The sequence below is a fragment of the Onthophagus taurus genome, chromosome 10 (genome assembly GCF_036711975.1).
Source record: "Onthophagus taurus isolate NC chromosome 10, IU_Otau_3.0, whole genome shotgun sequence".
Lineage (NCBI taxonomy): Eukaryota > Metazoa > Arthropoda > Insecta > Coleoptera > Scarabaeidae > Onthophagus > Onthophagus taurus.
This window is the reverse complement of record NC_091975.1, coordinates 12317357-12340233: the sequence shown is the minus strand read 5'-3', so window position 1 is coordinate 12340233 and position 22877 is coordinate 12317357. Positions and strand designations below refer to the sequence as shown.

Sequence of the window (22877 nt, the reverse complement as noted above, 5' to 3'; positions counted from 1 at the left end):
ATCTGCTGAATATCACAAGTGAATGCGTATTTAAAAAATCGGAAATTGATTAAAATATTAACGATACTCTGTTGCAATTTTGGACCAATCAACAGAACATCATTTAACGATTTGCCATTAGATGATAACGCAGAGGCATCAAAGACTACTCTAAATTTTGACAATTGATTATCATCACGAATTATGCAATGATGAGGAATATAATATTTAATAGACGTAATATCTGGAGAAGGAATGAGGGACATATGATTAGTCTCAAGATAATCTCTCATGAAATCAACGTATTTTTTATGTAACGACACATTTTTCAGTAGGCGATTTTCCAATAAAGTAAATCTTTTTAAGGCGATGTTGTATGAATTTCCCAGAACAGATTCATCCTTCTTGAAGGGTAAAGATACGATGAATCTTCCGGATACGTCTCGTCGATAAGTATTCTTGTAGTGATCTTCACATTGTTCTTCTTCTAAAGACATTGTTTTATTTTCAGAAATTGATTCCAATTCCCAAAAACGTTGAATTACTGAATCAATAGAATCATCAGTCGTAGAAACGCAAGTTGATAATGAAGTCGATGTCGATAATTGAGATTTTCCCATTAATATCCATCCAAAGACGGAATGTAAAGCAATAGGATCGTTCTGACCACCGCAGACACGACCACCAGTAAAAATTTGAGGAACTAATTCTGCTCCCAATAGTAGATCAACATCTTTGACTGAGGTATTATGTTCAGGATGAAAATCCAAACATTTAAGATGATCGTAAGAATTAATGATACGTGATAATGAAGGTTGAGCAGAACAAATAGACGGAGTAACAATGGCTTTCAGATCACAAGAGAAATTTTGGGATTGACAAGATTGAATCTTGCAATTAACGATGCCCTTATTACAAATTGATGTCATAGAGTTCAATCCATGAATCTCCAATGAATGACTTTTACGTGGCAACCGAAGTCTTTGCGATAGTTTGGTGGTAATAAAATTAGACATGCTCCCGGAGTCTAATAAAGCTCTTGCCAAATGAAGTCGACCAAAATGATCACGAATCTGTACGAACGCGATAGGTAAAATGACCTGATGATTAGCGCCTTCTATGGATACGTTGCCATTATTACATGCAGTCGTCCCTACATGCATAGTTGGTTGCTTCTTAGTTTCAAAATGTAGCAATGTGTGATGACGTTGATCGCAGGAATGACAGCGATAATTGGATGTACAAGAACTTGTATTGTGATTTTTGTTTAAGCAGTTGCGACAGAGATTGTGATCTCTTGCTATGGATAATCTTTCTGAAGCTGATTTTGCAAGAAACTTAGAACAACGATATATTGAATGTGATTCTGGGCATAATATGCATTTAAAAGATAGTTTTACATCTTCAGTTTTGAGGTTAACCGATGTTTTGCCACGATAATTTTGAAAAGGTTTGTTTTTGTTCATGGAAAGTTTATCAGATGTGAGTAACACTGAATCGAAAGCCTTTGCTTGGTTTTCTAGGAAATTAATTAATTGAAGGTACATTGGAATTTCAAAGGTGGTATGTTCGGATTCAAACTTGGTTTTTGTAGAAATGTTTAACTTCTGAAGAAGAATATTAAACAAAAGAAAGTCCCATTGATCAACGGGAAAATTAAGCATCCGAAAACCGTCTATATTTTCTTTGAAGGTATCTATTAAAAACCTAAAAGATTTCGATGACTCTTCTTGTATTGGTTTCAGAGCAACGATCTCGTTAAAATATAAAGTAGCAAGATGACGTTTATTCTGGTACCTCCCCTTTAACGAGTTATAGGCAATTATATAGTTGTCATTGGTCACAGGAAGACCTTTTATTAAATTTAACGCTTCTCCGGACAGTGAAGTGAGAAGATATTGATATTTGGCTACGGCTGATAATGAATCATTGTCATTAATCATTGTATTAAATAAATCGAAAAAGGTCGGCCAATTTTTGTAATTGCCGTCAAAAACAGGAATTATGATTTTGTTTAGTTTTGGACATGATTGCGGAATAGGAATAGGTGCAGGTGACGATTTATTTTTTATAAGGATCGATTTGATGGTAAAATAAGCTTTATCAACTTCTTTCCTTACCTCATCATGTTGTGGGAAGTCACCATCTGAGATAAAACCCATGATCTGGTTGTGAATGTCTTGAAATTGATCATAAACAGTATCAACGCGGTCTGCCCGTGCAGAAAAGATACATTTATCTTCTTCCGAGATCAAGTTTTGGCCGTAGGTAAGAGTTTCATTTAATCTATTAAGCAAACTAGTCCTTTTTAAAACGGCCTTTTGTAATTTATCAGTTGTCGTTGTCATGGTGAATAAATAAATTCAAAATAAACGAAATTAAATATAAATTAAGGGAAAAGGAATCTCGGAAACAGCGTCGTGCGTCCGGATCACCCCAAGGTACCGGGAATTAAAGCGCGGCAACGAAGGGCCCAACAACGCACGCTGGCGAAGATGTGTCCGATAACCGGGGAAAAGAGAAAATACCGACAATCCGGTAATACCGACAATCCGGCTCGAAGGACCAAATGTTCGCGCGACAAATGTCGGGAATAATTGTAGGTGTTGGTTCGAAAGAAAAATTGGAAATTTCTTACTTGAATTGGGGTTCTAAGTTGAATTCTTCAGAGGATCGAATAAAAGGCGTCGTTTTAATAACGAATACAATGATGGCTGCTTGTTTTATTTGTAACATTTGAAATCGACAAAATTGTCATGGTTACATAAAATTTGGTTTGTTATTTGGGTTGCCTAAACACTTAGTATCAATTAGGTACATTTAGACACATTTTGAAGCAATTGGGAATATTTAGACACACTTTGAATCAATTGGGGACATTTAGACATACATTTAAACTCACTAGGAAATAGTTGGGAACATCTAGATATACTTGGAAGCATTTGGGGACATTTAGATACAAATTCAAACATTCTTGGAACCAATTAGACACAATTGGGGACATTTAGACACAAATTCAGACACTCTTAGTATCAATTAGGTATATTTAGACACATTTTGATCAATTGGGGACATTTAGACACACATCTAGACTCACTAGGAAATAGTTGGAAACATTTAAATATACTTGGAAGCATTTGGGGACATTTAGATACAAATTCAAACATTCTTGGAATCAATTAGACACAATTGGGGACATTTAGACACAAATTTAGACATTCTCAGTATCAATTAGGTACATTTAGACACATTTTGAAGCAATTGGAAACATTTAGACACACTTTGAATCAATTGGGGACATTTAGACATACATTTAAACTCACTAGGAAATAGTTGGGAACATTTAAATATACTTGGAAGCATTTGGGGACATTTAGATACAAATTCAAACATTTTTGGAATCAATTGGACACATTTGGACACAATTGGACACATTTGGACACAATTGGAGACATTTAGACACAAATTCAGACACTCTTAGTATCAATTAGATACATTTAGACACATTTTGAAGGAATTGGGAACATTTAGACACACTTTGAATCAATTGGGGCCATTTAGACATACATTTAGACTCACTTGGAAATAGTTGGGAACATTTAGCTACCAATTTAGACATTCCTGGAATCAATAGGGTACATTTAGACACACTTAGAAGCAATTGGGAACATTTAGACACACTTTGAATCAATTGGGGACATTTAGACTCACTTGGTAACAAAAAAGACGAAGTAAATAAACTTTTTCATGTTCTAAATTTAATGTACTTCATTTTTTTTAATTCTAATTCAATTAAAATTGTTCCTGAAGATGAGCCGATTATCACAAAACCGGTAGAGATCATTAATATAAGTAAATCTGTATCTGAACTTGCATAATTCTTGCATAAAATATGAATTGGGATCCTTGTAGTTCAAAAAAATTTTTTTTAATCTATTTCGAGCACATTTAGACACACTTAGAAGCAGTTGGGCACAATTGGGGACATTTAGACACAAATTTAGATATTCTTGGAATCAATTGGACACATTTAGACACACTTAGGAGCAATTGGGAATATTTAGACACACTTTGAATCAATTGGGGATATTTAGACACACTTTGAATCAATTGGGGACATTTAGACATATATTTAGACTCACTAGAATATAGTTGGGAACATTTAGACACATTTTGAATCAATTGGGGACATTTAGATACAAATTTAGACATTCTTGGAATCAATTGGACACATTTAGACACAACTTTGAAGCAATTGGAAATATTTAGACACACTTTGAATCAATTGGGAACATTTAGACATATATTTAGGCTCACTAGAATATAGTTGGGAACATTTAGACACACTTTGAATCAATTGGGGACATTTAGACATACATTTAGACTCACCTGGAAACAGTTGGGAACATTTAGACATACTTGGAAGTAGTTGGGAACATTTAGACACAAATTCAGACATTTTAGGAATCAATTGGACATATTTAGACACATTTAGAAGCAATTGGGAATATTTAGACACACTTTGAATCAATTGGGGATATTTAGACATACATTTAGACTCACTTGGAAATGGTTGGGAACATTTAGACACAAATACAGACATTCCAAGTATTTAAATTAAATTTATGACACGATTTACAGAAACACCCTGTATATACAGGGCGAATTATATAGTTACTGAACCATTTGAGATAGAACAAAATGTTTTATACAAAAGTTGTTTGACTCACCACTTTCTACAAAGCAAAATTATTTTCACTTATACAGGCTGTTCCGTTTATGCGTAACCGCAAGTAAGTAAATTTTTTTAAATACAACGTCCTATATATTTCATCAGGTTATGAATCCAATTAAATTTATTATTACATTAGCATCCAAAGATATTAGATGCACCATACAGGTGTTCATAAAGTGTAATTACACATTTTTTTTAAATTCTAAATATCAGGAGAACTAATAAAGTTAGATATATGACATAGTTATAATTAATTAAAGGGAATTTGATGTAGAATTCAATCAGGGGATAATATACAGGGTGTTCCGTTAAAAAAAATTTTTAAAAGAAAAAATCGAAATTTATTGTTTTATGAACACGCTGTATAATGTGCAACTTTGGTTTAAAAAATTTTTTTCTATTTAGTAGTTATCGACATTAATAACTCACCCTGTATATGTATATAACCATTTTGAAACAATAATTTCTGACTTTGTATTTATACCTATCGCTTTCTTCACTCCGCCGAGGTCGCTTGCGGCCGAGGCAGAATATTTAAAATCGATTTTATTTATTACATCTTGTAAATATTAATTTTAGATAATTTTGGCCATCATATATCACACTCATCAAAGACAATCCTTCATGATTTTGACATATAATGATAGCCGAGGTCGCTTGCGGCCGAGGCAGAATATTTAAAATCGATTTTATTTATTACATCTTCTAAATATTAATTTTAGACAATTTTGCTCATCATATATCACACTCATCAAAGACAATCCGTCATGATCTTGGTATATAATCATAGCCGAGGTCGCTTGCGGCCGAGGCAGAATATTTAAAATCGATTTTATTTATTATTTCTTCTAAATATTAATATAATATAATAATATATATTAATATAATTAATATATAAATTAATTGGGGACATTCAGACTCACATGGAAATAATTGGGAACCTTTTGATATACTTGGGGACATTTAGATACAAATTTAAACAATCTTGGAATCAATTGGGTACATTTAGACACACTTAGCAGCAATTGGGAACATTTAGACACACTTTGAATCAATTGGGGACATTTAGACATACATTTAGACTATATAAAAAAATAGAAAAAGTAAAAACTTTTTGTGAGAAATAATTAAATATTAAAATTTATTATTAAAGAGCAGACATGTTTCGAAACGATTGTTTCATCTTCAGTACTTGAAAATATATGCAAAATGATGGAAAAAATACAAAAATATAAATAAATTGGGAATATCTTAGTAAATTTTTTAGCAAATTTTCTTAAAAAATAAAATTATTTCTATATAGGTTTTCTTTTTGTTAAAAATGAAAATAAAACATTTAGAAATATTGGAAATAAACTTATGAATTTTAATATTTAATTATTTCTCACAAAAAGTTTTTACTTTTTCTATTTTTTTATATATTTTATTGAGAAATATGGAGAATTTCATCCCTTTTATACATTTAGACTCACTAGGAAATAGTTGGAAACATTTAAATGTACTTGGAAGCATTTGGGGACATTTAGACACAAATTCAGACACTCTTAGTATCAATTAGGTACATTTAAACACATTTTGAAGCAATTGGGAACATTTAGACACACTTTGAATCAATTGGGGACATTTAGACAAACATTTAAACTCACTACAAAATAGTTGGGAACATTTAAATATACTTGGAAGGATTTGGGGACATTTAGATACAAATTCAAATATTTTTGGAATCAATTGGACACATTTGGACACAATTGGAGACATTTAGACACAAATTCAGACACTCTTAGTATCAACTAGGTACATTTAGACACATTTAGAAGCAATTGGGAATATTTAGACATACATTTAAACCCACTAGGAAATAGTTGGGAACATTTAAATATACTTGGAAGCATTTGGGGACATTTAGATACTAATTCAAACATACTTGGAATCAATTAGACACAATTGGAGACATTTAGACACAAATTCAGACACGCTTAGTATCAATTAGGTACATTTAGACACATTTTGAAGCAATTGGGAATATTTAGATACACTTTGAATCAATTGGGGACATTTAGACATACATTTAAACTCACTAGGAAATAGTTGGGAACATTTAAATATACTTGGAAGCATTTGGGGACATTTAGATACAAATTCAAACATTTTTGGAATCAATTGGACACATTTGGACACAATTGGAGACATTTAGACACAAATTCAGACACTCTTAGTATCAATTAGATACATTTAGACACATTTTGAAGCAATTGGGAACATTTAGATACACTTTGAATCAATTGGGGCCATTTAGACATACATTTAGACTCACTTGCAAATAGTTGGGAACATTTAGATACCAATTTAGACATTCATGGTATCAATTAGGTACATTTAGACACATTAAGAAGCAATTGGGAACATTTAGACATACTTTGAATCAATTGGGGATATTTAGACATACATTTAGATTCACTTGGAAATAATTGGGAACATTTAGATACAAATTTGGACATTCTTGGAATTAATTGGACACATTTAGACATACTTAGAAGCATTTGGGAATATTTAGACAAACTTTGAACCAGTTGGGACCATTTAGACATACATTTAGACTCACTTGGTGACAAAAAAAAAGAAATAAACTTTTTTATGTTCTAAATTTAATGTACTTAATTTTTTTTAATTCTAATTCGATTAAAATTGTTCCTGAAGATGAGCCGATTACCACAAAACAAGGAGAGATCATTAATATAAATAAATCTGTATCTAAACTTGCATAATTCTTGCATAAAATATGAATTGGGATCCTTTTTGTACAAAAAAAAATTTTTTTAATCTATTTCGAACACATTTAGACACCTTTAGACACATTTAGAAGCAGTTGGGCACAATTGGGGACATTTAGACACAAATTTAGACACTCTTGGAATCAATTGGACACATTTAGACACACTTAAAAGCAATTGGGAATATTTAGACACATTTTGAATCAATTGGGGACATTTAGACATATATTTAGACTCACTAGAATATAGTTGGGAACATTTAGACACATTTTGAATCAATTGGGAACATTTAGACACATCTTGAATCAATTGGGGACATTTAGACATACATTTAGACTCATTTGGAAACAGTTGGGAACATTTAGACATACTTGGAAGTATTTGGGGACATTTAGATACAAATTTAGACACTCTAGGAATCAATTGGACACATTTTGACATAACTTTGAAGCAATTGGGAATATTTAGACACACTTTGAATCAATTGGGGATATTTAGACATACATTTAGACTCACTTGGAAACAGTTGGGAACATTTAGACATACTTGGAAGTATTTGGGGACATTTAGATACAAATTTAGGCACTCTAGGAATCAATTGGACACATTTAGACATAACTTTGAAGCAATTGGGAATATTTAGACAGACTTTGAATCAATTGGGGACATTTAGACATATATTTAGACTCACTTGGAAATAGTTGGGAACATTTAGACACAAATTCAGACATTATCAAGTATATCATAGCCGTTGCAGAGTATTTAAAATCAATTTTATTTATTATATAAATATTAATTTTAGACAAATTTAGATTTAGATTAAATTTATGCCACGATTTACAGAAACACCTGTATATACAGGGCGAATTATTACTATAGTTACTAAACCATTTGAGATAGAAAAAAATGTTTCATACAAAAGTTGTTTGACTCACCACTTTCTATAAAGCTAAATTATTTTCGCTTATACAGGCTGTTCCGTTTATGCGTAACCGCAAGTAAGTAAATTTTTTTAAATACAACGTCCCATATATTTCATCAGGTTATGAATCGAATTAAATTATTACTATATTAGCATGCGAAGATATTAGATGCACCATACAGGATGTTTATAAAGTGTAATTACATTTTTTTTTAATTCTAAATATCAGGAGAACTAATAAAGTTGGATATATAACATAGCTATGATTAATTAAAGGGAATTTGATGGAGAATTCAATCAGGCGATAATATACAGGTGTTCCGTTTAAAAATAATTTTTAAAAAGAAATAATCGAAATTTATTACGTTTTATGAACACGCTGTATAATGTACAACTTTGGTTTAAAGCATTTTTTTCTATTTAGTAGTTATCGACATTAATAACTCACCCTGTATATGTATATAATCATTTTCAAACAATAATTTCTGACTTTGTATTTAAACCTACCGCTTTCCTCACTCCGCCGAGGTCGCTTGCGGCCGAGGCAGAATATTTAAAATCGATTTAATTTAAAATTAATTGATTTAATATCATAATCACCCTGTATATACAGGGCGAATTATTACTATAGTTACTAAATCGTTTGAGATAGAAAAAAATATTTCATACAAAAGTTGTTTGACTCGCCACTTTCTACAAAGCAAAATTATTTTCACTTATACAGGGTGTTCCGTTTATGCGTAACCGCAACTAAGTAAATTTTTTTATATACAACATCCTACATATTTCATCAGGTTATGAATCCAATTAAATTTATTATTATATTAGCATCCAAAGATATTAAATGCACCTTACAGGGTGTTCATAAAGTGTAATTACACTTTTTTTTAATTCTAAATATCAGGAAAACTAATAAAGTTAGATATATGACATACTTATAATTAATTAAAGGGAATTTGATGGAGAATTCAATCAGGGGATAATATACAGGGTGTTCCGTTTAAAAAAAAATTTTAAAAAGAAAAAATCGAAATTTATTACGTTTTATGGACACGCTGTATAACGTACGACTTTGTAAATTTAATTTTTATCTAATCTCGCTAAATATCGTCGATAAGAATTTTATTAATCACCTTAAAACATTTAATTAGTACACTTGAACGAAATAATAATTATTAAAAAATTTATTTTTGAGTTTTAATCACTCTTTTTGTTTAAATAAATGTTTAACTTTCATCAAGAACGTGAAGAATCGTAAACGATTACACTTTCTATATCTAAAGAGACATTTCTTGCGCATTCCTACGTTTCATGGAGCTTTAAACTCGTTAATAACAGAGATCTTGAGGTCAACGAATGTTTATTGACGTCTTCTGCACGTTCAAGACCGATTTGAGTCGTTAAAAAAGAAAATAATGATGGAGGAGAATCGTAATTGAAAGTGAATTGGAAAGTTAGATTATTTTTTTAAACCGAAACCATCAATTTTATTATTTTCATTGTTATCGTTATTTTATTATAGATAAAGTTAATTAATTAATCGATTAATTAATGAATTAAATTTATTTAACTCACCTGAGTGTTGGTCATTTTATTTATCCTTTCTTAATTTCGTTTCGAAAATTAATCACAAAACAAAAAGATAAACAAGAATTTGAATTAAAGCAAACAAGTTCAAATTAAAACGTGATTTCAGCACTGAAAAAAATATAAGAAATAAACTAATAAATAAACGTGATTTAAAAAAAAAAGTTTTACTGAGTTTGAGTTTGAGTTGAGAGCCTGATGTTGAAATAAAAATCCCTTTGTTGTGTTTAAACTTAAATTCTCAGGTAAAACTTTTACAACGATGAAGATGCAATGAAACACAAAGGAGTGTCCCAAAAGTCCAGGTGTTAAACAACCCCCTTTGCTATTAAGATACGGGGTTAGAATGCGTTTGAGCGGTTTTGGCGAATCAAAAACAAACGTGTTCGTCGTGGTATTTAGAGCGAGATTAAAGGCAATGTACGGAATGTTTACTTAAAAGTGTTCTAAGAATTGGTTTAATTTTTTGTTGTAAGTAAAAAATCGATAATCATCAAATTTTAAAGTTTTTCGCATATTTCTCAATATTGACGCATCTGAGAGTAAATATACAAGAGAGCAATATTGTTAAGAAGAAAATTTGCAACAAATTTTGTTCTAAACATTTTTTGATAACATACTTCGATTTCCAAATATTACCATTAGCTAATAGTAAAACAAGAAAGTTCATACATTTTTTAAATTCTCGTATTTTTCTCAATATTGACGCATCTGAGAGCAAAAATACAACAGAGCAATATTGGTAAGAATAAAATTTGCTACAACTTTTGTTCTAAAAGTTTTTTTGTATCATGCTCCGATTTTCGGGTGCTACCATTAATTACTAATAAAACAACGAATTCTTAAAATTTTCAAATTTTCGCATTTTTCTCAATGTTGACACATCTGAGAGCAAATATACAAGAGAGCAATATTGTTAAGAAGAAAATTTGCTACAACTTTTGTTCTAAAAATTTTTTGATAACATGCTTCGATTCCCGAATATTACCATTAGCTAATAGTAAAACAAGAAAATCCATAAATTTTTTAAGTTCTCGTATTTTTCTTAATATTGATGCATCTGAGAGCAAAAATACAACAGAGCAATATTGGCAAGAATAAAATTTGCTATAACTTTTGTTCTAAAAGTTTTTTTGTATCATGCTTCGATTTCCGAATGTTACCATTAACTACTAGTAAACCAACGAGAAACATTAAATTTTCATATTTTTATATTTTTCTCAATATTGACGCATCTGAGAGCAAGAGCAGAAGAGAGCAATATTGGTAAGAATAAAATTCGCTATAACTTTTGTTTCAAATTTTTTTTTTTAATATACTCCGTTTCCCAAATATTACCACTATGCAATAAATGCAATAAATTCATCCAATTTTCATATTTTTTTCAATATTGACGCCTCTGAGAGCAAAAATGAAAGAGAGCAATATTGTTAAGAATAAAATTCGCTATAACTTTTGTTTCAAATTTTTTTTTTTAATATACTCCGTTTCCCAAATATTACCACTATGCAATAAATGCAATAAATTCATCCAATTTTCATATTTTTTTCAATATTGACGCCTCTGAGAGCAAAAATGAAAGAGACCAATATTGTTAAGAATAAAATTCGCTATAACTTTTGTTTCAAATTTTTTTTTTAATATACTCCGTTTCCCAAATATTACCACTATGCAATAAATGCAATAAATTCATCCAATTTTCATATTTTTTTCAATATTGACGCCTCTGAGAGCAAAAATTAAAGAGAGCAATATTGTTAAGAATAAAATTTGCTATAACTTTTATTTCATAAGTTTTTCTGTAATACGCTCCGATTCCCAAATGTTACTATTATGCAATAAATGCAATAAATTCATCCAATTTGTTAATTATAAGATTGATTAAATCGTATCTCAGAAACTAATTGCGATATCATAGTGAACTCTATGTCATTTTGAAGCTAACTTAACGCATTTTTAGTGTGCCATAAATAAATTCTTAATTCCCATAAATCTGGTTGCAATGATTTTTTATATCAAGCTCGGATTTTCGAGTGCTACTATTAATTACTAGTAAAACAACTAAAATCATAAAATTTAAAAGTTTTTCTTATTTTTTCAATATTGACGCATATTATTGGTAAAAATAAAATTTGCTATAACTTTTCTTCAAAAAATTGTTTGTATCATGTCCAGATTTTCGAGTGCTACCATTAATTACTAATAAAACAACGAATTCTTCAAATTTTCATATTTTCGCATTTTTCTGAATATTGACGCATCTGAGAGCAAAAATACAACAGAGCAATATTGGTAAGAATAGAATTTGCTACAACTTTTGTTCTAAAAGTTTTTTTGTATCAAGCTCCGATTCATGAGTACTACCCATTAACTTGTAGTAAAACAACGAATTCTTCAAATTTTCATATTTTCGCATTTTTCTCAATATTGATGCTTCTGAGAGCAAAAATACAACAGAGCAATATTGGTAAGAATAAAATTTCCTACAACTTTTGTTTTAAAAGTTTTTTGATGACATGCTCCGATTCCCGAGTGCTACCCATCAACTTGTAGTAAAACAACAAAAAACATCAAATTTTCATATCTTTGTATTTTTCTCAATATTGACGCATCTGAGAGCAAGAATAGAAGAGAGCAATATTGTTATGAACAAAATTTGCAACAAATTTTGTTCTAAAAGTTTTTTTCTAACTTGCTCCGATTCCCGAGTGCTACCTATTAACTTGTAGTAAAACAGCGAATTCTTCAAATTTTCATATTTTCGCATTTTTCTCAATATTGACGCATCTGAGAGCAAAAATACAACAGAGCAATATTGGTAAGAAGAAAAGTTGCTACAACTTTTGTTCTAAAATTTTTTTTGTATCATGCTCCGATTTCCGAGTGCTACCACTAACTACTAGTAAAACAACTAAAATCATCAAATTTTAAAGTTTTTCTTATTTTTCTCAATATTGATGCTTCTGAGAGCAAAAATACAACAGAGCAGTAGTGGTAAGAATAAAATTTGCTACTACTTTTGTTCTAAAAATTTGTTGATAACATGCTCCGATTTCCAAATATTACCATTAGCTAATAGTAAAACAAGGAAATTCATCAAATTTTCAATTTTTTGTATTTGTCTCAATATTGACGAATCTGAGAGCAAATGTACAAGAGAGCAATATTGTTAAGAACAAAATTTGCTACAATTTTTGTTATAAAACTTTTTTGATAACATGCTCCAATTCTCAAATGTTACTATTAAGAGCAAGTAAAACGACAAGTTAATAAAATTTTCGCATTTTTGTGTTTTCTCGATATTGATACATCTGAGAGCAAAAGCGAAAGAGAACAATATTGTTAAGAATAAATTTTGCTACAATTATTGTTCTAAAAGTATTTTTGTAACATGCTTTAATTTCCGAATGTTACCATTCGCTAATAGTAAAACAAAGAAATTCATCAAATTTTCGTATTTTTCTCAATATTGACGAATCTGAAAGCAAATATACAAGAGAGCAATATTGTTAAGAATAAAATTAGCTACAACTTTTGTTCTAAAAGTATTTTTGTAACATGCTTCGATTCCCGAATGTTACCATTAACTAATAGTAAAACAAAGAAAATCATCAAATTTTCATATTTTCGTATTTTGTTATTGACGCATCTGAGAGCAAAAATATAAGAGAGCAATATTTCTTAGAACAAAGTTTGCTACAACTTTTGTTTTAAAAGTTTTTTGATAACATGCTTCGATTCCTAAATGTTACCATTAACACTAGTAAAACAAAAAATTCGTCAAATTTTCATATTTTCGTATTTTTCTCGATATTGACGAATCTGAGAGCAAATATACAAGAGAGTAATATTGTTAAGAACAAAATTTGCTACAACTTTTGTTCTAAAAGTATTTTTGTAACATGCTTCGATTCCCGAATGTTACCATTAGCTAATAGTAAAACAAGGAAATTCATCAAATTTTCATATTTTCGTATTTTTCTCGATATTGACGCATCTGAGAGCAAAAATATAAGAGAGCAATATTCCTCAGAACAAAGTTTGCTACAACTTTTGTTTTAAAAGTTTTTTGATAACATGTTCCGATTCCTAAATGTTTCCATCAACTCTAGTAAAACAAAAAAATTGGTCAAATTTTCATATTTTCGTATTTTTCTCAATATTGACGAATCTGAGAGCAAATATACAAGAGAGCAATATTGTTAAGAACAAAATTTGTTACAACTTTTGTTCTAAAAGTATTTTTGTAACATGCTTCGATTCCCGAATATTACCATTAGCTAATAGTAAAACCAGGAAATTCATCACATTTTCGTATTTTTCTCGATATTTACGCATCTAAGAGCAAAAGTGCAAGAGAGCAATATTGCTAAGGATAAAATTTGCTACAACTATTGTTCTAAAAGTTTTTTTGTAAGACGCTTCAATTCCCAAGTGTGACCCTAACATCTAGTAAAACAACGAAATCCATCAAATTTTCATAATTTCGTATTTTTCTCAATATCTATGCATCTGAGAGCAAAAGTAAAAGAGAGGAACTGGTGTGAAGTTATCCATAAATCCCAGCAATAAACTTAAAACATTAATAATTCCGTAACCAATACGATTTGGGTAACCAAATTTCACACACAGGTCACTCTTACCCTCAAGAACAGCTAACCACCCCCATTTGGTAAAAAAAAAATTTTTCAACCCTCACCCCCGAAAAAGGGATGTTTTCGCCCTGATGGGCACTTTCGAATTAAACGAAATTCTACCACATAATAGAACACACTTCTAAGTATTTTTATCAATTTTCAAAACACCGTAAGCCCTAACGGTTTTCGAGAAAAAAAATCAGTATTATAAACCGTGGATGGGACTTTAGGGGTGAATTTGACCCCGTTGGGCACCTTCAAAATTGATGAAATTTTAGGATGATTTAGAGGATGCCTTTAGCAATTGAAATCAACCATCCAAACACCGTAAGGTATAACGGTTTCCGAGAAAAAAAATGTGTTATTAGACACTATAGGTACACAGCGCGGCGCGGACTTTGGGGGTGAATTTGACCCCGTTGGGCACCTCCAAAATTGACGAAATTTTAGGATGATTTAGAGGATGCCTTTAGCGATTGAAATCACCCATCCAAACACCGTAATGTATTACGGTTTCCGAGAAAAAAAATGTGTTATTAGACACTATAGGTACAGATCGCGGCGCGGACTTTGGGGGTGAATTTGACCCCGTTGGGCACCTCCAAAATTGACGAAATTTTAGGATGATTTAGAGGATGCCTTTAGCGATTGAAATCAACCATCCAAACACCGTAATGTATTACGGTTTCCGAGAAAAAAAATGTGTTATTAGACACTATAGGTATACAGCGCGGCGCGGACTTTGGGGGTGAATTTGACCCCGTTGGGCACCTCCAAAATTGACGAAATTTTAGGATGATTTAGAGGATGCCTTTAGCGATTGAAATCAACCATCCAAACACCGTAATGTATAACGGTTTCCGAGAAAAAAAATGTGTTATTAGACACTATAGGTATACAGCGCGGCGCGGACTTTGGGGGTGAATTTGACCCCGTTGGGCACCTCCAAAATTGACGAAATTTTAGGATGATTTAGAGGATGCCTTTAGCGATTGAAATCAACCATCCAAACACCGTAATGTATAACGGTTTCCGAGAAAAAAAATGTGTTATTAGACACTATAGGTATACAGCGCGGCGCGGACTTTGGGGGTGAATTTGACCCCGTTGGGCACCTCCAAAATTGACGAAATTTTAGGATGATTTAGAGGATGCCTTTAGCGATTGAAATCAACCATCCAAACACCGTAATGTATTACGGTTTCCGAGAAAAAAAAAGTGTTATTAGACACTATAGGTATACAGCGCGGCGCGGACTTTGGGGGTGAATTTGACCCCGTTGGGCACCTCCAAAATTGACGAAATTTTAGGATGATTTAGAGGATGCCGTTAGCAATTGAAATCAACCATCCAAACACCGTAAGGTATAACGGTTTCCGAGAAAAAAAATGTGTTATTAGACACTATAGGTACACAGCGCGGCGCGGACTTTGGGGGTGAATTTGACCCCGTTGGGCACCTCCAAAATTGACGAAATTTTAGGATGATTTAGAGGATGCCTTTAGCGATTGAAATCACCCATCCAAACACCGTAATGTATTACGGTTTCCGAGAAAAAAAATGTGTTATTAGACACTATAGGTACAGATCGCGGCGCGGACTTTGGGGGTGAATTTGACCCCGTTGGGCACCTCCAAAATTGACGAAATTTTAGGATGATTTAGAGGATGCCTTTAGCGATTGAAATCAACCATCCAAACACCGTAATGTATTACGGTTTCCGAGAAAAAAAATGTGTTATTAGACACTATAGGTACAGATCGCGGCGCGGACTTTGGGGGTGAATTTGACCCCGTTGGGCACCTCCAAAATTGATGAAATTTTAGGATGATTTAGAGGATGCCTTTAGCAATTTAAATCGACCATCCAAACACCGACCACGGCTTCAGAGAAACAATTTCGTTATTAAATTGTACACGTATGTAGAGCAGATAGTAGGTGCCTTTAGCGATTTTAATAGATCTCTTAATATTTAATAGAACTCTTAATATTTCATGGAAAAAATAAATTTTGTTAAGAAAGGCATTTTGTAGTTTTATGGGCTTTTAGTCGTTACTGGCAAAGGGTAAGAACTCCGCCACGTGCAGTTACAAAAGGCGCAGGTATTAAGGAAAAAATATGTCCATATTTTTTGCATTATAAGTGCATTCCGGGAAAATAGTTGCCGACTTATTCGGTGTTGTTTTAGAGCGTCATACACATTTTTTAGATTTTGCCCGAAAGGTGAGGAGTAAACTTATAATATATAAAGATTCCTCAGCTATTGCAGAGATCAGCTGTTCTAGTTATCTCTTGTTAAAACCAGTGACCAGTGAAGATGTCGACGAAATTACTGTTTTTGGGCGATAGTAATTTTTGCCGAATGCTACGTACGAGAACTAACTACAAAGTATTTGTTCAAACAAATGTGAAATTAATTCCTACTAATGGTATATATTTTAGGACGACAACCAAAACAGTCAAGCAACGGAAAATATTTCCTCGACTTAGCAGTAGGCGGTCAAACAATACTAAAACTTTTGCGGCGCGCAAAGTATATTCCAAAAACATGTTACCCTTGGTTTTGTGGAGATATTGTTGAACGTCATATCGTTATAATGATAAGAACTAAAGATATACTCTATAAAACATCACCATCCCAACTGAAGTCCCAATATTCTCACCTCTTCCGCTTCCTTCTTTCCTTAAATCCTAAAGGAATACAAATTTGCACAATTCCTCCCTGCAAAAACTTCGAGTCTGTGAACGTAAGATATTATAACTTCTCTGTCATGCTATAAATAAATACTCTCCATGCCTTTATAGGAAATCAATCATTACATTCGACGGTTTTGTGCTGAAAAGCAAATCAATTGTACCGACATTGAAGCAATTGTTAACAGAACCATGATGGAAGGGTAACAAAACGTAAAAATGTTTCTTTTCTTATGTATTTAATACAAATTTCTACACAGGGATGGCATTTACTTAAATGAACAAGGGTTGGAAACGGTCTGGAACGCGGTAGCAAGTAATTATAATCATATTCTCAATCCATTACACAATTTAATTATAAGTAAAACAGACCATTAATATAATAAATTTCTTTCTCTATCAAAAGTTTTTTTTCTATCAAAAGTCCGCCCTCCAAATCATCCTAAAATTTCATCAATTTTGGAGGTGCCCAACAGGGTCAAATTCACCCCCAAAGTCCGCGCCGCGCTGTGTACCTATAGTGTCTAATAACACATTTTTTTTCTCGGAAACCGTAATACATTACGGTGTTTGGATGGTTGATATCAATTGCTAAAGGCATCCTCTAAATCATCCTAAAATTTCGTCAATTTTGGAGGTGCCCAACGGGGTCAAATTCACCCCCAAAGTCCGCGCCGCGCTGTATACCTATAGTGTCTAATAACACATTTTTTTTCTCGGAAACCGTAATACATTACGGTGTTTGGATGGTTGATTTCAATCGCTAAAGGCATCCTCTAAATCATCCTAAAATTTCGTCAATTTTGGAGGTGCCCAACGGGGTCAAATTCACCCCCAAAGTCCGCGCCGCGCTGTGTACCTATAGTGTCTAATAACACATTTTTTTTCTCGGAAACCGTAATACCTTACGGTGTTTGGATGGTGGATTTCAATCGCTAAAGGCATCCTCTAAATCATCCTAAAATTTCATCAATTTTGGAGGTGCCCAACGGGGTCAAATTCACCCCCAAAGTCCGCGCCGCGCTGTATACCTATAGTGTCTAATAACACTTTTTTTTTCTCGGAAACCGTAATACATTACGGTGTTTGGATGGTTGATTTCAATCGCTAAAGGCATCCTCTAAATCATCCTAAAATTTCGTCAATTTTGGAGGTGCCCAACGGGGTCAAATTCACCCCCAAAGTGCGCGCCGCGCTGTATACCTATAGTGTCTAATAACACATTTTTTTTCTCGGAAACCGTAATACATTACGGTGTTTGGATGGTTGATTTCAATCGCTAAAGGCATCCTCTAAATCATCCTAAAATTTCGTCAATTTTGGAGGTGCCCAACGGGGTCAAATTCACCCCCAAAGTCCGCGCCGCGCTGTATACCTATAGTGTCTAATAACACATTTTTTTTCTCGGAAACCGTTATACATTACGGTGTTTGGATGGTTGATTTCAATCGCTAAAGGCATCCTCTAAATCATCCTAAAATTTCGTCAATTTTGGAGGTGCCCAACGGGGTCAAATTCACCCCCAAAGTCCGCGCCGCGCTGTATACCTATAGTGTCTAATAACACATTTTTTTTCTCGGAAACCGTTATACATTACGGTGTTTGGATGGTTGATTTCAATCGCTAAAGGCATCCTCTAAATCATCCTAAAATTTCGTCAATTTTGGAGGTGCCCAACGGGGTCAAATTCACCCCCAAAGTCCGCGCCGCGCTGTATACCTATAGTGTCTAATAACACATTTTTTTTCTCGGAAACCGTTATACATTACGGTGTTTGGATGGTTGATTTCAATCGCTAAAGGCATCCTCTAAATCATCCTAAAATTTCGTCAATTTTGGAGGTGCCCAACGGGGTCAAATTCACCCCCAAAGTCCGCGCCGCGCTGTGTACCTATAGTGTCTAATAACACATTTTTTTTCTCGGAAACCGTTATACCTTACGGTGTTTGGATGGTTGATTTCAATTGCTAACGGCATCCTCTAAATCATCCTAAAATTTCGTCAATTTTGGAGGTGCCCAACGGGGTCAAATTCACCCCCAAAGTCCGCGCCGCGCTGTATACCTATAGTGTCTAATAACACATTTTTTTTCTCGGAAACCGTAATACATTACGGTGTTTGGATGGTTGATTTCAATCGCTAAAGGCATCCTCTAAATCATCCTAAAATTTCGTCAATTTTGGAGGTGCCCAACGGGGTCAAATTCACCCCCAAAGTCCGCGCCGCGCTGTATACCTATAGTGTCTAATAACACATTTTTTTTCTCGGAAACCGTAATACATTACGGTGTTTGGATGGTTGATTTCAATCGCTAAAGGCATCCTCTAAATCATCCTAAAATTTCGTCAATTTTGGAGGTGCCCAACGGGGTCAAATTCACCCCCAAAGTCCGCGCCGCGCTGTATACCTATAGTGTCTAATAACACATTTTTTTTCTCGGAAACCGTTATACATTACGGTGTTTGGATGGTTGATTTCAATCGCTAAAGGCATCCTCTAAATCATCCTAAAATTTCGTCAATTTTGGAGGTGCCCAACGGGGTCAAATTCACCCCCAAAGTCCGCGCCGCGCTGTGTACCTATAGTGTCTAATAACACATTTTTTTTCTCGGAAACCGTTATACCTTACGGTGTTTGGATGGTTGATTTCAATTGCTAACGGCATCCTCTAAATCATCCTAAAATTTCGTCAATTTTGGAGGTGCCCAACGGGGTCAAATTCACCCCCAAAGTCCGCGCCGCGCTGTATACCTATAGTGTCTAATAACACATTTTTTTTCTCGGAAACCGTAATACATTACGGTGTTTGGATGGTTGATTTCAATCGCTAAAGGCATCCTCTAAATCATCCTAAAATTTCGTCAATTTTGGAGGTGCCCAACGGGGTCAAATTCACCCCCAAAGTCCGCGCCGCGCTGTATACCTATAGTGTCTAATAACACATTTTTTTTCTCGGAAACCGTAATACATTACGGTGTTTGGATGGTTGATTTCAATCGCTAAAGGCATCCTCTAAATCATCCTAAAATTTCATCAATTTTGAAGGTGCCCAACGGGGTCAAATTCACCCCTAAAGTCCCATCCGCGGTTTATAATACTGATTTTTTTTCTCGAAAACCGTTAGGGCTTACGGTGTTTTGAAAATTGATAAAAATACTTAGAAGTGTGTTCTATTATGTGGTAGAATTTCGTTTAATTCGAAGGTGCCCATCAGGGCGAAAACATCCCTTTTTCGGGGGTGAGGGTTGAAAATTTTTTTTTTTACCAAATGGGGGTGGTTAGCTGTTCTTGAGGGTAAGAGTGACCTGTGTGTGAAATTTGGTTACCCAAATCGTATTGGTTACGGAATTATTAATGTTTTAAGTTTATTGCTGGGATTTATGGATAACTTCACACCAGTAAGAGAGGAATATTGCTAAGTATAAAATTTGCTACAACTATTGTTCTAAAAGTTTTTTTGTAACATGCTCCGATTCCCAAGTGTTACCTATAATAACTTGAAAGAGCAATAAATTCATAAAATTTTGATATTTTCTTATTTTTCACGATATTGACGCATTTAAGAGCAAAAATGCAAGAGAGCAATATTGTTAAGAACAAAATTTACAACAACTTTTGTTTTAAAAGTTTTTTGATAACACGCTCCGATTTGATTTTGAACTATTTTGCTACCCCATAAACATAAACCAATTTTAAACGATGTTGGTGCAGTTTTTAATCATTCTGAGCAACTTGGACTCGCCATAAACTAATCCTTATACAATTTCACTCATTTTGAACAACACGAGATGGCTATGAATGTTTAGATTGATTAGAAAACTTTCATTTCTCTACAATACACATCAAATCTTACATATCACATTGTTTTTATTAAAACTTTCTTCTAGTAATCATTTAAAAAGTTCAATTCGATTTTAATTCCATCGCAATTCCATTCCAGTTTCACTTTAACCAATTCAAAATCGATTTTTTACTTACCCAAAAATTAATTACAATTAGAACTGTCAAATTTGACGTTTAATGTCATTTAAAACGTCATTTTTGACGTTTAATTTAATTTTTTTAGGTTAACCACGTTTGTTTTTGATTTTTGATGTTTTTTATTTATTTTTTTTAAGTTTATTATTAGAAAGAGGTGTATTGTGTGTTTTAGCGTGAAGAAAATAAACTGAATAATGCGTCCCGATTAAAAATTGCACGCTATTTAAGCATACCGGAAGTGTATCCGTTAGATATGTGCATAAATCTTGACGAATTTAACCGAAGAATGAAATTTTTATGATCTAATTAGCAAGGAAAAATGAAGAAATAAGCAAACAAAGGTTGTGTACAAAGTCGACGGAAAAAAATCAATAATAAAAAGTTGTGTAATCTAAAACGTTTCATCATAATCGATTAAATAGAATCAAAAGTAAATACAAAAACAGGCTCCCAACATAAATAAACTAATTAATAACTCAAGGAGAAAAACAAACACTATGAAAAAGATAATAAATTAAAAATTAAGACTCACCCTGTTTGTTGGTTTATTACACGACCGATTATCGATGGCATTTAACACTTTTTCGCCGATTTTTGGTTGATTTTGGACGACTTCTTTATCGCACAACATATCCACACTCTACACAAGCCCGAAACGTTCTAAATGACGTTTTTGTGCTCGTTTTTTGAATCGATTCGAAGCTCTAAACTCCACCATCTAACTGACACATTCGTTTGGAGCCAACTTCACAACCATCACTTTATTATTACCTTAAAGGGGGGAGAAAATAACAAATTAATTTAATCAATAAATTTTGATTCAAAAATGATTTAATTTCGAATTAATTCACATCAAATTTAGAAAAAAAACCGATAAATTTGGATTAAATTAACGTGGTGTCAAAAAATTAGCTGTCATGGTTAATACAGATCCCTGTAATCGGTAATTAATTTAGGTTTTCTTAAATATCTTAAAAAGTGCTTTAATTTTTTTTTGTAACTATTAATAATCGATTTTTTTACTAATTTTAATGTTATTTGTAACCCAAAAAAGAATTAAATACCACTAACTTAATTACCGATTACAGGGACCTATATAGTTAAAGCACAACTTTTTTTTTAATCAAATCGTTCTAATCTTAATTAAAAATAATAATTTAATTAAAATTATAATCCCAAATTCGTTATTTATTTAATAATTAAATCAATAAAATTATTTAAAATTTTTAAGTCAAATCACGAAACGTCATTTTTTTTTCGGGCCAAAAAATTTTCAAAAAATCATATCTACTGTTTTTTGAGAATTATGATATGATATATATGTTAAATTGAAGCTTAAAGAGTGTAGTTTATGATATGATATGAAAATTGTAATACAATATTATTAAAAATTTGAGGAAAAAATTATTGAAGAAGAAATTGTCAAATTTATAAATAAAAAGAAATTTTTAAAAAATTATATTTTCTATGTTTTTATGTATAATGATATGAAATATATGCTAAATTAAAGCTTGAAGATTCTAGTTTATGATATGATATAAAAATTGTAATATGATATAATTGAAATTTTT

General features: G+C 32.4%; 1 protein-coding gene and 1 long non-coding RNA gene across 3 annotated transcripts in view; one reads left to right on the top strand and one right to left on the bottom strand.

Moving 5' to 3' along the window:
* Positions 1-22131, bottom strand: part of LOC111417314 (protein coronin) — a 38107-nt gene extending 15976 nt beyond the window's left edge. The window contains exons 1-2 of one of the 2 annotated variants that reach the window (XM_071199302.1): positions 21839-22130; positions 9983-10105 (exon numbers count right to left, since the gene is read on the bottom strand). In XM_071199302.1, the coding sequence (XP_071055403.1) occupies positions 9983-9997 (15 nt within the window). In that variant the 5' untranslated portion in view covers positions 9998-10105; positions 21839-22130. Of the gene's footprint in view, positions 1-9982; positions 10106-21838 lie in introns of both variants that reach the window. The other variant, XM_071199301.1, reaches the window with a different exon arrangement.
* LOC139431542 (uncharacterized) lies at positions 17043-17730 on the top strand. The gene is made up of 2 exons (XR_011641623.1): positions 17043-17528; positions 17586-17730. It is a non-coding gene; the product is annotated as an uncharacterized lncRNA (long non-coding RNA).
* Positions 22132-22877: the final 746 nt, after the last annotated feature.